We start from the raw sequence: 17,759 nt of genomic DNA, 5'->3' as shown, positions 1-17,759 counted from the left end.
ACCACCAGTTTCCTCATTCTCTTTCTTTTTTTCTTTCACATATAACTTTTCTTGTTGGTCTTTTTTCCATTTTATCTTCTCTTTGATTCTTTATTGAATGGTGAGCTAATGGACACATTTAGGAGACATAAGACTTATCAGTCTGCTTCATTGTCCTGGTGGATAGCTAGGGAGACATGCTGGAACAGCTACTCCAACTCATGGAGCTCCCACTTGCAGATATCCATCCCTGCTTCAATAGCAGTGAGAAGAGATGTAGTTTGGGAGCCAAGAAGGCCAGAGGACTCCTCTGCCACAGGTTCAACCACAAATCTGTCAGAGAGTGGTCAATGCCTTATCAGTTTACCCTTCATAGTTTAATGAGCAGTGAATCCTGGGCTCTTTGATTATTTCCTTGATTCTATATTAAGCTTTATTCTTCAGCTTATTACTCTCTACATTGCCCATTTATAACTTATGGCTCTTCGTGATCGTACTTTTGACTTTTCACTTCATAAACTTTTAGGCAACCTGCCCCAATGACTACTTATATGTCAATGATTTTATGTGGACTTCAATATTTGTTTTATTGTTTCTGTTCAGGTCTGGAAACAAAAAGGAGAAGAGTACAGAATTACTGGCTGTCATGGATGGTTGTGGATTGGGTCAACACGAGTCTATAACATAGTTCCTATGGATACTGTCGGATTGCGAGCTGTTTCAGTTAAACTGCGAGCACGTAAACGGAAATTAATTGAGTCAAATTTTGTAAGACCATCAAAGATTGCTAAGAAAGAAAATGAGGAGGTAAGTAATGAAGGAATGGATGTAAATGGACAACAGTCAGAAAGCCAAAACAGTTCTGCAATTAATGAAGTTAAAAAAATGGAGGTTGATGGAAGTAAAATAAAAGTTGAGCCAACTGAAAAGAAAGAAATTGATTTAAAAGAAGAATCAGGAATTAGGTCTGATCCCAAAGTGGAAGTTAACACATGTAAAGATGAAAAACGATCTGAATTGCCATTGGTGTCTCCTAAAAAGCCAATACAGGATATTGAGAAAGAATCTGAAACAAAAGATAAAGTAGTCACCGATACAACTATTAAGGATAATAAAATGGAAGTTGATGATGATCCTGATATAAAATCTGATGACTATATTAGAATGAATCAACATTTGTTCTCATTTCCTCCTTATACTAGTCTTCCACCTAAAATAGGTGTTGACGTTATTGATGTTTCTGATGCATTTCAGAAGAAAATGTATTATCCTAAATTAGTGAAGCCATTTTCTAAACTAGACTCCCTTCTCGAACGGCGTTTAAAATGTGATGAAATGGAGAAAAAGCAGAGACAAGCCATAGAACAACAAATTGCATTTAAATTGAAATTACAACCAGCTAATTCACAGGTAAAAATTCTCACACCTGCTGCAGCAGCTTTGTTAAAACAAGAAGCAAAAAATTCTCAAGAAAATGTGAATGTTACAAAACAGTCATTGACTCTGAAGTATTGCTGCTATTGCGTATCATGCCGATTGCAAAAGGCTGCAACTAACGAAACTGCCATCAAATCTTCCTGCTACTCTCCATTTTGTCGAAATAATAAACAGGCTGTAACTTCAAATGCTCAACCTGCAAAGACTGTTGCAGTAACTACACCAACGACATTGGTAAAGACTGTTGCACTAACAACATCAACTACATCGGTGAAATCTGTTGCAGTAACAACACCCACTACACTTGCAAAAACTGTTGCATTAACAACACCCACTACAATTGCAAAAACTGTTGCATTAACAACACCCACTACAATTGCAAAAACTATTGCAGTAACAACACCAACTGCACTTGCAAAAACTGTTGCAGTAACAACGCCAACTGCACTTGCAAAAACTGTTGCAGTAACAATGCCAACTGCACTTGCAAAAACTGTTGCAGTAACAACACCAACTGCCCTTGCAAAAACTGTTGCAGTAACTACGCCGACTGCACTTGCAAAAACTGTTGCAGTAACAACACCAAATACACTTGTAAAAACTGTTGCAGTAACAACGCCAACTGCACTTGCAAAAACTGTTGCAGTAACTACGCCAACTGCACTTGCAAAAACTGTTGCAGTAACTATGCCAACTGCACTTGCAAAAACTGTTGCAGTAACAACGCCAACTGCACTTGCAAAAACTGTTGCAATAACTACACCAACTGCACTTGCAAAAACTGTTGCAGTAACAACACCAACTACACTTGCAAAAACTGTTGCAGTAACAACACCAACTACACTTGCAAAAACTGTTGCAGTAACACCAACTGCACTTGCAAAAACCGTTGCAGTAACAACACCAACTACACTTGCAAAAGTTGTTGCAGTAACAACACCAACTACACTTGCAAAAACTGTTGCAGTAACAACACCAACTGCGCTTGCAAAAACTGTTGCAGTAACTACACCAACTACGCTTGCAAAAAGTATTGCAGTAACAACACCAACCACACTTGTAAAAACTGTTGCAGTAACAATGCCAAATACACTTGTAAAAACTGTTACTAGTGCAGCTGCACCAGCTATTGTTCTTACCAGTACTCCTACTAGTTCTTTGATTAAAACAGTTGTAACTGCTGCTACAACAGCTTCACCGTCAACTCCATCAATATCTGCTACATCATCTGTTGTTACAGCACCAGCATCTACCACCGCTACTGCAGTATCATTAGTAGCAACCCCTACAGCCATATCTACAACACGGTCAACTGTCTCGCCCATTCAAACAACAGCTGTCACAACACCCTCTGCTCCCACAGCAATCACTCCATCTCCAAAATGCACCATTCCTGTATCATTAGCAGCAACAGCCGTTCGTACCATCCCTGTGACACTTGCAACATCTTCACTACCAACGATCACTTTAGGTACTACCTCATCAACTGTCTCTGCCATACCAATCTCTATTGTATCAAAAGACTCTTTGAATAACTCAATTAATAATACAGCTTCTTTGACTCCAACACAGGTGGCTATTCCTGGGACTAAAGTTCCAGTGGCAATATCAACTGCAACATCTAGCCCTGCCATGGTAGTCTTTACAACACCTACTTCAAATTCTCTTACAAAATCTGCTCCACTACAGACTGCCAGTGTAGATAAAACACCAGCGAAACCTGTTGTAGTCAATGGTAAAAAAAGTGATTCTTCCACTGTTGACCATGGGAATGAAAAAATTGATGTGGAAGGGGATAAAGAAAACACTTCTAAATCTCTTTTGGTTAATTCAGAAAATACAACTAAACAACTCTCTGATGGATTAGTTGGCAAAAGTTTACTTCCTGCTAAACTTTCTTCGGACATATCACTTCTCCAGGCTGGTGGGTTGACAATTGCTAAAGCTACACCTGTAACTGCCGAACAGAAGAGTACTCCTGTCAGGAAGATCAGCACTGTAGCCAGCAACAGTACTGTAGCACAACTACTCACTGCGAAACCAGCCGTAGCACCTGCCTTGACACCAGCACAAATAGCTGCCAGACAGGCATTAGCTGCTATGACTGTTGATGAATTGAAGGCTAAGATGCCACCTATAAGAACTACAAAAGATAAGTTTAGGCTGCCAAAATTTTCCAAAATTGGTAAACGGACCAAAATGTTACGTAAAAGTAGTTTGCCAGTATGTCAGAAATTTCAAACTCCTAGCAAATCAAAAAGTATTTTTGTCTTAGAAAGTCATGAACTGAAACGACTAGCACGGAAAGGTGGTAATATGGAAGCTTCTGGTTTTAATTATAACTGCAAAATGAACAATGTGAATTGGATTTATCAGTGTCCACGACCTTCTTTCAAATCTGCATGGCGATATCGCACGCAAACTCTCAAATCCCTCGCAGCAGCTGGTCTGCAGCTACGGATTCTCTGGGTATGTCTTCGGTGGGATGACATGTCTGTGAAGACACCTGCCGGTGGCACAAACACTGTTTCCACTGAAACGGAGATAACGACGACAGAGTTATTGAAAAGGCGTGATATTGGTCCATATGGACTCCGCTCTGAGTTTCTGGTACGCAAAATTGTTGTGCCTATTGGATTACCTAGTCAACAAAGAGGTTGGTTCATTTATTTATTATTTTTTTGTTTCAAACGACTGTTTTATTTAAATGCTACTATTGGTTGGATGATTACACATTTTATATATATTCTTGTTGTTTAGATCCAGGTCAGCCCTGGATCTAAATCAAAGGTATTCCATCCATTTTCCTTCTTGACTTCATGTATATCTAAGACTAAATTGTCCAGTGTGCCATGTGCCCTTCCTTTTCTGAGATGGTAGAAAGTGATTTGACAAAGATTTGGTTGCTATTTCTTGCAGGTCAAACAATCACAAAGATTCCCTTGTTGGCTCATATTTATTATTGTAATCCCTTGGGGTGATTATCTACCTGTAACTTTGGTGGATCTGCATGTAACTATGTAGCTGGACAACTCTGATTAATATGCTTTCCAAAGTCTGCTGAAAGTATTCTTTAGTCATTTTTTATTTACTCACAGCACCAATATATGCAATATTCTCAATGATTCCAATGTAGCTGTAACATTCATCACTGGTAATAAGAGAGATAGAGAAGCCAATGGCATCCATATTATGGGGGTGTAGGAGTTTTGGTGAAGGAAGAAATCTGTGAGAAGGTGGTGGAGGTCAGGAGAAAGAGTGACAGAGTGATGACAATAGTGTTAGCATTTGAGGAAGAAGTGGCAAGGGTGATTTGTGAGTGTGGTCTGTAAAGTGGAAGAAGGATCGTTGAGAAAGAGCAGTTCTTTGATGAAATGACAAATGAGTGGGATTTACATAAGGTGGATGAATTGGTTTTGGGCATGGATGATTTTAATAGATAGGTTGAGAAATGGATCCAGGGCTTTGAGGGTGTGTATAGAGGAAACGGAATTGGGGAGAGAAATGTAGAAGGAAGGATACTGCTGGAGTTTTGTGATAAGAAAGAGTTGTGTGTGACGAACAAGTGGTTTAGGAAAACAGAGAAAAGGAAGGTGACTTTCAGTGCAAGAGGGAATGAGACAGAGATTGAGTTTGTGTTGGTTGGCAGGAAAAACAGAAAATATCTGTGAGATGTGAAGACAATACCAGGGGAGTTGCAGCACAGGTTGGTGGTTACTGACTTGGATAAGAGGAAAGTTAAAAAGTGTGTGAGAAAGGGAATGGTTGAGAGGTGAAAGGTGTGAAAACTGAAGGAAGAAGAAACAAGAACTAGGTTTGAGGAGAGAACTGGGGAGTTGGTAAGCATTGATGCATCTGATTTGTGGAGGTCTTTTAAAGAAGGTGTACTGACGAAGTATGTGGAAGGATGAAAAGTAGGAAAGATCGAGGAGATATGTAGTGGTGGAATGAGGTGAGGGATGCAATAGTGAGGAAGAAGCTTTATGTAATAATAGGACTGAGCAACATGAAGAATCATGCAAAGAGGGTGGTCGCGAGATCTATGAGGAAAGAGGCTGAGGAGAGGTTGAGTGGGCTGGGTGAGAACCCAGATAGTGGATAGTGTGTTTAGGGTTATTAAATCAATGTAAAAAGATGGAAGAGATATTGAATTGGGAAGATGCATGAGGGGGAATGATGGAAGGTTGAATTTTAGTGAGAAGGACAGGGGAAGAATTTGGAAGGAGCATATGGAGGGAATTATGAACGAGGAGAATGAATGGAATTATGAACGAGGAGAATGAATGGAATCAGAGAATGGAAGTTGCTGTAGTTGAGGGGGCCAGTGGAGAGGATTAGTCAGGAAGAAGTAGTAGAGGCTGGCGGAACCAGTGGAAATGCTATGTGATGCGGTGGAAATGGTGAGAGGGTTTTGTTATTTGGGAGATAGGGTGGATGTAAGTGGTGGATGTGAAGAAGCTGACAGCAAGAGCAAAACTTAGCTGGGTGAAGTCCAGGGAATGTGGAGCATTGTTATATGGGAAAATGTTCTCATTAAAAATGAAAAGAAGGGTCTGTAAGCATTGCGTGAGAGCTGCAATGCTGTATGGGAGTGAGACATGGTGTGTGAGGGGGAGAGAGATGGCAATTTTGAGAAGGACTAGGAGAGCAATAGTGAGAGAAATGTGTGGATTAAAGCTGTTTGATAAGAGGGGGATTGAGGATTTGATGGGGATGCTGGGGTTGGAGGATTTGAGGAATGGTTGGCAAGGGCAAATAGAGTGAGGTGGTATGGGCATGTGTTGAGGATGAACGAAGAGTATGTTCTGAGGAGGGTGATTGCATTTGAGGTAAATGGAGCGCAAAAGCGAGGTAGACTGAGGAAAAGGTGGAGGAGGAGATTAGGAGGGTTGGCTTGAAAAAGAAGGACACCCAAAACCAGGCAAAATGGCAAGGTGGTGTGAGGGCAGTTGCTATGGCATTAAGGTAGATCTGGCCAACCCCGTCAATGGGGACAAAACCAGCATTTAAAACATTTGATGATGATGATTATTTGCCTGGTTGATAATCTTTCTTCATTTGACTATCAAATATGAACACTTGTCCTAACCAGGTGCAGTCCCAGGAATTTTTCGATGGGAGGGCACAAGGTCAGAAGGGAATACAATTCCAGGAGAAAAGGGCGTAATAACATTATTTAGAAGGGTGCACTTCTTTTCTTGAGCGGGGAACATGCCCCTCAGGCACCCCAGCTAACCATACTCCATTTATGTCCCATGAGAATATTGTAATCAATTCTAATTGTCTCTTGGTTTCATGTATATTTCTCAAATACAGTTTAAGGCCAAAAATGTGTGAGTAACATTGATCTTTCTTTCAAGTGAAAATCTTATCAAGCAGCCTTTGTATTGCCTAACGGGGTAGAAAAAGGTTTCACTGATAGGATGAAAAACATTGTAGATAAGCTATCGCCCTGAAATATTCCTGTTGATAGCCTAATTATTGTTCATGACTAAAGAGGTAGCTTTAGTTCTTATTGATATCCCTGAGGACCATGTTGTTGTAGGCCTCTTAATGGCATTAATTATAGATGTTGGAACTTCAGCATGTCTTGAATCTATTATCCTTGAGTGAGGAATAATCAAATTCTTTCTTACAGTTTAGCCATACAGTCATCAGGCTTTGGCTGTGATGTTTTGTGTACTTCAAAGCAGCTTTGTGGATGAGGAAATGTTTGGCACAGCCCTAGGACTCCTTCTTCTTCCTCCTGCCACTTTATTAGTCAATACAGTAATCCAAGGAATGCATTCAAGCAACCTCTGTATAATTCATACATCACATTTAAATACATTATGAGCTTGTAGTTTTAGGCCAAATGCATTTCCTGGCATGTATGTATGTGTGTATAGTAAGCTTCTTTCAGTTTCTGTCTCAAATCCACCCACAAGGCCTTAGTTGACCTGGGGCTATACTAGTAGACACTTGTCCAAAGTGTTGTGGATGGGGACTGAACTTGCAATCACATGGCTTGGAAGCAAGCTTATTAAACCATGCAGCCACGTTTCCAACATTCTCTTGTAATTTCTCGTAAAAAAAATATCCAATAAATTAAAACTTTACATTGTAGTATCATTCAAAGAATGAAACTGTATCTATGTGTGTGTGTATATGCACATACATGCAATCACATAAGTATAAACTGAAGTGCCAAAAAATAGCTCTTAAATGCCAAAGGTAGAGTAAAATACAGTGTTTTATTGAAGCTGAGAAACTTTTTACAAGAAAGAACTTAATTTCATTCATAAAGTTAAAAGGAATGAATTGGTTACAGTTTTGATATTCATTTTAATCTTTTTGTTATCATATTTATTTTGAAATACACTTCTTTGTTTCAATTAATTTTGAAAGAATGAAGAATTCAGTAATTTTTTTTTGTCATTATTAAGTTCATGTTTGGAACTTGATATGAAATTTTGATAAATTTTAATTTAGATTACTTTAAATCAAGAAGTTTGTACCACTGGACCAGGTTAGGTTTCAAGTGGGCTGTTATCAAAAGGTTTAACCCTTTAGTGTTCAGACAATTCAATCAAACATAATGCCTATTGATTCCCATTGATTTGAATTAATCATGCATTATCTCATATCTTCAAGATCTCGATGGTGTAATTACTTAATGTAGAATAACATTGAAGGGTAGGTGTGAGAGCCTGGATCTGATCAGTTTGAACATAAAACAGATGAAATATTATGGCCGGTTTAAATACTAAAGGGTTAAATTAAGAAGCCAGTATATTGATAAAATCATTATAATTTGTGTGTGTGTATGTCCTAGATGGTTTTGGATAAGGTGAGCAGACCAGTAATTTGTTGTTATTGAGATGACATAAGCTGGAACTTGATCAACTGTGGCTGGATCAACTGGGTAATGGGAATGGGGTCTCAAATTGAAGGCCTGAAATCCCTAAGGATCCCAGAGCATCTATGAGAAATATATTGGAACTATATATGAATGAATGTATGCATGTATGTGTGTGTAGGCGGGGAATGGTTTGTATTATTACTCATTCATTCATTGGTGCATATCTATGTGTGTCTATATGCACATATATGCAATCACATAAGTATAAAATGAAGTGCAAAAAATAGCTCTTAAATGCCAAAGGTAGAGTAAAATACAGTGTTTTATTGAAGCTGAGAAACTTTGCAACTCTAGAGTTTCATATTACATCAGTTACAGGAAATGCTGAGTAAGTTTGCAAAGTTTTTCAGCTCCAGTGAAACAACATATAACACACACACTCACACACATACATGCATATGCATACATTTACACATACTTTTCCTTTAGTTAGGGCTGATTTCATATTTTTATTGATGTGTTCAGTCGATAAGGAATAAATTTGTAATTGCAAATACATTTTGTTTAATTCAGTTCTAGTTGAAAGAAAAACTGTGTTTCTAAAAGTATAATACCTAAGGATCATAAGAAAGTATACTGGTTGAACTGTAGATAAAAATACAATCTTTCTTACTTAGCTTTTATGTCAAATTATCCATTGTGATAACTTACTGGAAAAGAATGTGCTTCGCCTAAATCACAATAAAATCGTCAATTGCAAGATTTGAACTCCTGGTTTGAAAGTACAGTACTGTTATACATTCTGTAATTTATTAAATTCGTTTTGCCACTTAAGAGCTGCTTCAATTACTGAAGAATGTAGCCATTGTAGATGGCCTTTATATATTCTTCCATTATTTAACTGGTATGAGGAAGAAGATATAGTTATTAAATCTTTCCCTTTGCTGGTGTACGTTCTATTACCTTGATCACATTACTATGTCTGCATTGTTATTGTAATAAGGACAAATATGTATGGGGCGACTTAGCCGACCAATTTAATCTGGAATATGGTCATTAAATGAAACAAAAGCACACTGCCTTCTGTTGCTGCCAATTCCATAAATGCCATGTTTTATTTTCTGACTGCTGCAAAACAAGTTGTCTTGATTCTGTTATATTGCTTTTTAATTGTATATGTAACCATACCGTTTTCTTTTTTGTTTTGTTTTAAACTCTGTAATGCCAAAATTATCATTTTACTGAAGAATAATCCCCCCCCCCAAGCTTATTTAAGATTTAGAATTGTGTAAAAAAATTAAATTTTATGTGTATGTATGTGTGTGTGTGTATATATTCATGCCCGCTTGGCTATGTGGCAATGGATTTCATTTTGTGTGACACCTTGATCAAGTTTCTTCTACTTTCATGTCAGACTAATCAATGCCCTGTAAATGAAATTGTAGACAGAAAATGCAAAGAAGCCAGCATTGTCATTTTTGTCTTAATGTCTCGTCCCCCTTCTCCATACTTGAATGGGTCAGATGACTAAGGTGGTGGAGTATTTTTTACTGTCAAATGCACTTCCTGAAACCAACCAGCACTTATTTCAAGCAAGGTTATAATCTCCCAATCTATCAAACACCAAACAGCCTAGATATGTTTTTGTTATGAACTGGAAACAAACAACACTGTCTGCTTGTGAGGCCATTGTTGACAACCAATTAACACACATGAACACAAGGGGTAATATGAACTCCCTCACACAAACACGTGTGTATATATATATATATATATATATATATATCATCATCATCATCGTTTAACGTCCGTTCTCCATGCTAGCATGGGTTGGACGGTTCGACCGGGGTTCTGGGAAGCCAGAAGGCTGCACCAGGCTCCAGTCTAATCTGGCAATGTTTCTACAGCTGGATGCCCTTCCTAACGCCAACCACTCCGTGAGTGTAGTGGGTGCTTTTTACGTGCCACCTGCACAGGTGCCAGGCGAGGCTGGCAACGGCCACGGTCAGATTGGTGTATTTTATGTGCCACCGGCATGGAAGCCAGTCGAGGCGGTGCTGGCATCGGCCACGAGTCGGATAGTGCTTTTTACGTACCACCAGACCAGGGATCCTGGCTGGTTCAATTCGATTTCGATTTTGATTTCGATTTCCCCAACATGTCTTCACAAGCAAAGGGGGTTGGCATGGGTGCCTGTCATACGGTCGCATTGGAGTATTTTACGTGCCACGGCCACGAGTCGGATAGTGCTTTTTACGTACCACCAGACCAGACCAGGGATCCTGGCTGGTTCAATTCGATTTCGATTTCGCTTGCCCCAACATGTCTTCACAAGCAAAGGGGGTTGGCATGGGTGCCTGTCGTACGGTCGCATTGGAGTATTTTACGTGCCACGGCCACGAGTCGGATAGTGCTTTTTAGATACCACCAGGCCAGGGATCCTGGCTGGTTCAATTCGGTTTCGATTTCGCTTGCCCCAACATGTCTTCGCAAGCATGGGGGGTTGGCATGGGTGTCTGTCGTCGGATGAGGTTCTATATCGACTTCGCTTGCCTCAACAGGTCTTTGTGTCCAAGGGAGGAAAGGCATTCATAAGTGGGCTGGGCTCACTTGTCCTGCCTGGTCTTCTCACGTACAGAATATTTCCAAAGGTCTCGGTCGCTGGTCATTTCCTCAGTGAGGCCTAAAGTTCGAAGGTCGTGCTTCACCACCTCGTCCCAGGTTTTCCTGGGTCTACCTCTTCCACGGGTTCCCTCAACTGCTAGGGATTGGCACTTTCTCACACACCTATCTTCATCCATTCTCGCCACATGACCATACCAGCGCAATCGTCTCTCTTGCACACCACAACTGATGCTTCTTAGGTACAACATTTCTCTCAAGGTGCTAACGCTCTGTCGAGTATGTACACTGACATTACACATCCATCGGAGCATACTGGCTTCATTCCTCACGAGCTTACGCATGTCCTCAGCAGTCACGGCCCATGTTTCGCTGCCATGTAGCATGGCTGTTCGTACACACGCATCATACAGTCTGCCTTTTACTCTGAGCAAGAGGCCTTTAGTCACCAGCAGAGGTAAGAGCTCCCTAAACTTTGCCCAGGCTATTCTTATTCTAGCAGTTACACTTTCAGTGCACCCACCCCTACTACTGACTTGGTCACCTAGATAACGGAAGCTATCAACTACTTCTAGTTTTTCCCCCTGGAAAGTGACGGAAGTTGTTTTCTGCAGATTTTCGGAGGTTAATGCTCCCGAGCATCTGCCACATACAAAAACTATCTTCCCAGTTAGCCTACCTAGTGTACATTTAAACACATAAGGAATCCACTCGTGGGATTCAACACGCTAGAAAGAACAGCTAGGTTCTATAACCACAAAATTAGGGATAAAATTCGAAAGGAACAAAATGGAAAAATAAAAACATTTTACCATCTAGTTTCCTGGATCAATTAGTTTCTGATTTTAGTTTAGCAAGTAAATAACATTTACCCGCTAGGTGAAATTGTCATCAACAGGTACACCTTAGATTAAATATATAAACACGAGGTAATCAAACTATGTGCCTCTTGTTTATACATCCTAAATTTTTCAAAATCTACTGCGCAGACGCAGCCCTTTGAGTGGATTCCTTGTGTGTTTAAATGTAAACTGTATTTTATGACTAATACATAGTCTTTGGACTAAATTTTTACACGTTAGGCCACTGGAAAGGAATATATATATATATATATATATATATATATATATATATATATATCATGTAGTTTTGTGTATAGTCCCACTGCATGGCATCTGGAGCAGGTGTCTTCTACTATAGCCCTGGGCTGACCAAAGCCTTGTGAGTGGATTTGGCAGATGGAGACTGAAAGATGCTTGTTGTATATGTATATACCTTATCGTGACATCTTGTGTTGTAAATGAGCATCACTGTCATTCAGGTGATGTTTGTTTCTGCTCTGCTATGAGAAACATGTTTGATCAAGAAGAAATATTTTGGTTTCAAATTTTGGCACAAGGCCAGCAGTTTCAGGGGCAGGAGTAAGTCAATTACATTGACCCCAGTGCTCAACTGGTACTTATATTGTCAACCCCGAAAGGATGATCAAGTAGATTGTTAAATAATCCATTCCAGTCATGACTATCTCATATCATTACAGCATATCCTTCTTTTTTTAACCTAGTAGCATATGGTTTGTAGTGAATTTGACTACTATTTTTAATAGGTTGAACAACTACAGTAAAGTACATGTAGGTAACCTCATTTATGTTTGAAATTTTATCTGATTCAAGGAAACTGACAGCTGACATAATTTATTCAAAATCATTTGTAACAGTAACTGCCCTTTAATTTGACATAAAACTAGTGGAGCAGCATATTCTGACAATGATCTAATAAGCTCCATGTTAACAATTAGTACTTCTATAATGAGTAAGATAAAATTTCCTAAGGATTTTCAGGAGGAACTGCTCAATGATAGCACCGCTTTCAAACTACCAGAAATCATGCCATTTTGTATTCTGTAACTGCTTAACCTGAATGTTTTAAGCTGTAGCAATAAATCATAACAATGATGATGATGACCATGCTCATCATTTAATGTCCTTTTCCATATAATAATAATAATAATAATAATAATGAAATTATTGTATACAGTGCTCAGGTGCACCACAAAATATTAGCATTGGTTGAACAATTTGACATGATCAAATGAGCTGCAGTGCTGCATCGAGGTTGCCAAGTAACTTTGCAAGATGGGAAAAGAACAGGGAACGGAAAATGTCCCCTTGGCTAAGTGTTTGTATGGGTATTTGAGAAGGGAGAGATGGATTTATGCCAGGTGTTGAGAGGTTAAAGTTTGATAGACAGAAAAGTGGAAGCATCTTGCTATAGAGAAGATACATACTACCCTGCATTTTATAAGGGAGTGTGCAAGTAGCCGGGGAGCAGATAAAATGGGAGTGATAGGGTGCCTGAACAAACTCTCAAAGACAAGAAGGAGAGCATAAGAAAGGATACGGACAGTGGATTAGGATGGTGGGGAAAAGTGGGTATAGTTTCACAAGAGTGTGAGGGAGAGTGACAGATGGTTGAAGATGGGGTTAGATGTAATAAAACTGATTTGTGATTGGAGGCACTTTGTAACTTTAAAAGCCATTTTGTTTGACTCAGATCATGATATAAGATTCTACTATTGGAATGAAATTGCAGAATGTTTTAGGTTTATTTATGGAATATTAGCAACCTTCCCAACTGCAGGGTTCTGGGCTTGATCCTGTTGCAGAGCATCTTGGGCAAATATCTTCTACTACAGCCTTGGGCTGACCAAAGCCTTATGAGTGGGTTTGGTAGACAGAAACTGTAAGAAGCCTGTCATGTATATATGTGTGTGTGTATGTGTTTGTTCCTGAGTTTAAGTTATCAGTGAAAAAAAAATTATCTACAATAGACTGACATATATCCAAGGAGAGAGTTGTCTTTCATTGGCTTAATGGTACAAAAAGCAGAATTAAGTACTGATCCAGTTGAGCTAGGGACTCTGTGAAAGGATTTACTCTATGGACATTGTTGCAGAATGTTTTCTTTTAACAAGCTAAGATGAGAATTAACATTGATCAAATAGATGTGGCATATTTTGAAAGAATGACACATGTCTACCATAGATGTACACAACAGTATCTAAAATAAAGTTAACTTAAGAGTTACTGATAAATTATTAGTAACAGGTTAAAATGCAAAACTATTGACTGTAAGAGTTCAATGTATGCTACAGCTTGGCAAGGCACTTGATCTTTGTCAGACTTACTGGAAATTTGATAAAATTTATAATGGTTCAGTAACATCTGATTGGGAAAAATATATTTATTTTAAAAATATGTAAACTCCCACTATAAAACATCATCGTTATCAACATTTAATGTCCGTTTTCCATTCTGATGGGGGTTGGACAACTTGACAGGAACTGGCAAAGCCAGGGGCCACATCAGATTCTATAGTCTGTTTTGACTTGGTTTCTATAGCTGGATGCCCTCCCTAATGCCAACCGCTTTACAGAGTGTACTGGGTGCTTTTTACATGACATCTTGATTTTAGGGTCTCAATACTGTCTTTCTGAGTATAGCAGTGCGCCACATATCTTGTTGCTCTGTCATCTCCACCTTTAGTGATTGGCACTTCTTTATGCAACTCTCCTCATCCATCTGCATCACATGACCAAACTGGTGCAGTCTCCTCTCTTGCACATAGTATATAATTCCTCTTATGTCCAACTTCTCTCTCAAAGCACCAATCTTCTGTTGCACATGCACACTGATATCACACATCCAGCAGAACATATCAACTTTGTTCCTCTCCAGCCTTCAAATGTCCTCTACATTCAGGACCCATGTCTTACTACCATGCAGCATCACAGTTCATACACATGCATCTTACAATCTTAGTTCACATGGAGAGATAGAGAGAGAGAGAGACCTTTGGTTGCCAACAGAGGTAAAAGCCCTCTGAACTTTCTCCATCCTATTCTTATTCTAGCAATTACACTTTCTGTACAACCTTCTCCACTGCTAATTAGATTACCACTGGGACATTTAAGGAAATCAATTTCCTGTGTCTCTGTGGTCTTTATGGCTCCTATACATCTTCCACATACAAACACTATTTTCTAAAACCAAAAGCAACGTTAAAACATTTTTATTTATTTATCTTTATGTGATAGGATTTAACCTCAGCTTTATATAAATAAATTGCTTGTCATTTTCCAGTTAGTTCAGTATTCCATTTCACACTCTCCCGCCATCTCTAATTAGGGCAGGGATAAGGCAAGTGCATTGAATTGGTAGAAATATAATGTAGAAACTGGAAATCAGTGGTTGTAGAGTGTTGCTAAGAAAGGGATTTCTGTCATGTGATAACATAAAGAGTACCATTTGTCCCATTTTTGTTCTTTTTCCCATTTTAGAACAGATGCTGATAGAGAGAGATGATGATGTAGCTTCTATGCAATTGCCCAGCCTGCTATATATAGTTGCTCAATCACCTTTAAGTAGTACCTTGTAATTTTAGAAAAGAAGGGACAGATTAGATAATGTAGTTCTAAATACACTATTCCAGTATAAAAATTGGAGTAATCACATTCGGTATGCTTTTTATCTTAGGTTAAACATCTTGCAAACTTGTATAACCAAGAGGAAGTGATGAAATGACTTTTCTTTCCCTCACTCACCCAACAGCCAAACTTAGAGGATTTTGTGGGCTTTTTTTGTGTGTTGATTTTTGAATACTTAATTCTTTTGTACTAATAATAAAAAATAAAAGTAAACACACAATTTGTAAATGTTGTGAAAAGGTCATGGGCTATACTGTGCTATGTCAACAGTGGTTATATTGTACCTTTAGTCAAAACATATAAGTTTATTAATTCAGTTTCACCCTAGCTACTTTTTTTTTTCTACCACAGATAAAAGGTTAGCACAAGAAAAAGCTCTTTTAATGTTAAATTCTTTGTCCAGTTTTTTTTTTTCAAATATATAAATTTCTAAAACTGTATAACTCCTGTTGAATGTTTAAAAATTGAATATAAGAAATGTTTATTCAATAAATTATACTAATACCAACTCAAGCTCCTAGCAAGTCAAGTTTAGTTTCAATATCTAGTTCCCATCATTTCACTATTTTATTAAATGGAAAGGGTTGTTCATACATTTCCTGAGAATTTTAATAAATATTAAAATCTTGTTATCATTTAATCTGACGTTTTCTGTCTGTGTAAAAAATCATTAATAATGGTGTTTTTTGTTTGTTTTTAAGTATAATACTTTTATATAAGTCCAGAGACTCCTTTTATATTTTGTCATAATAGTGTAATTCCTGAGAATTTTAATAAATATTAAAATCTTAAGGTAGTGAATTGGCAGAAATGTTTGCATGCCAGGTGAAATGGTAAGCGGTATTTCGTCTGTCTTTACGTTCTGAGTTCAAATTCCGCTGAGGTTGACATTGCCTTTCATCCTTTCGAGGTTGATAAATTAAGTACCAGTTGAATACTGGGGTTGGTCTAATTGACTGGCCTCCTTCCCAAAAATTTCAGCCTTGTGTCTAGAGCAGAAAAAAAATAAATATAAAAATCTTGTTACCATTTAATCTGAGGTCTTCTGTCTGTGTAAGAAATCATTAATAATGGTGTTTTTTTGTTTGTTTGTTTTTAAGTATAAAACTTTTATACAAGTTCAGAGACTCCTTTTATATTTTATTATAATACTTATATAATATTATAATAACATTTATCATTAAAGAATAAAAAGACAAAATTTACATTGGGAGTCAGGGCATCCTCTAAATGGAACTATGTTTTTTCTAGTTCCTAACCACCTTCTTTCAAATAATGCTGACCGTTTGACTTGACACACAGATAACTTTTAGAATAGAGTTAATATTTGAATATTTATTTTTCTGATAGATACATTATAAACACTGGAGGCATGGAGAGCAAATATAATAATTCTTATTTCTCATGTTGGCACACAGCTACAAATTCTGGGGGGAAACTAGTGGATTGAATCAGTTCTAATGCAAAATAGCATTTATTTTATCAGCCTTTGATGGGTGGAAGGCAATCTTAATGGAGTCTAAGCATAATCTGATGCTCTACTGGTGCTGCCATTTTATAACACTAACAACAACAATCAATATAAGGGGAATAATAATTCTTAAATTTGTACAAGGCTAGACATTTTTAAGGGAGTATAATATGGTTGAATGAACCCACATCCAGTATGCAAAACAAAGTTGATTCTAATGGGAATAACTGTTTAATGATTGTGTCACCTTTAGCTCAATATACTACTGTTTATGTTAGTGTGCTGTCAAGAGATAAGATTTCTTGCAGAGTCAGTTATATTGTAATTTACATTCTTTGTTTCATCTTTGGATATTTAGGAAAACTTTCCTTTGTTTTTGTTAGTCTGTTAATTTTTTTTTCAGTTAGGTTTGTTTTTTTTTTTATGCAAGAAAATTTCTTGTCTCTTTCAGAGAAATACACTCCTCAGCGAAGTGGATTGCGTGAACGTAAGCGAGCAGAGTCTCCAAAACAAACTGAACCAAGTGTTACAGAAACCTGGACACCAGAAGAACAGTTAGAATTATGGGAAATCAAGCAGTTTGGAGAAAAGTAATTTAAACTTTCTACTTGTTTGGTTTTGTGCATTCATCTTCTTACAGTTCTAAAACTATATTATTATTTTTTTGCTTTTTGAGATTTTTTTCTCTTTAAGTATTTTAATTGGTTTACAAAATTTATTTACTGCTTTGAACATTAAATGTATTTTATATATTTCATTATGTAAATATTTGGAAGGAATTATATGTAATGTTGAATCAAGAGAGATGATAATTGAATGACTCTGGCTAAAGTAGTAAAATTGACATAAATTGTCGAAGTAGTAACAAGATCTAGAATTCGAAATATAATAATTACACTGGATTTTGATTTAAATGATAAACT

At 37.7% G+C, this 17,759-nt stretch overlaps 1 protein-coding gene across 5 annotated transcripts in view; it reads left to right on the top strand.

Moving 5' to 3' along the window:
• The window catches only part of LOC115211046 (nucleosome-remodeling factor subunit BPTF), an 88,007-nt gene that overhangs the window by 53,340 nt on the left and 16,908 nt on the right, over positions 1–17,759 (top strand). For all 5 annotated transcript variants that reach the window (XM_029779917.2, XM_029779918.2, XM_029779921.2 and 2 more), the window contains 2 exons: positions 583–4,072; positions 17,288–17,426. In XM_029779917.2, coding sequence (XP_029635777.1) covers positions 583–4,072; positions 17,288–17,426 — 3,629 coding nt within the window. The remainder of the gene's footprint in view (positions 1–582; positions 4,073–17,287; positions 17,427–17,759) is intronic.

The sequence above is a fragment of the Octopus sinensis genome, linkage group LG4, assembly GCF_006345805.1.
Source record: "Octopus sinensis linkage group LG4, ASM634580v1, whole genome shotgun sequence".
In the NCBI taxonomy this organism is placed as follows: Eukaryota; Metazoa; Mollusca; class Cephalopoda; order Octopoda; family Octopodidae; genus Octopus; species Octopus sinensis.
The sequence above is the reverse complement of the archived record's forward strand: the minus strand, read 5'-3'. Positions and strand labels throughout refer to the sequence as shown.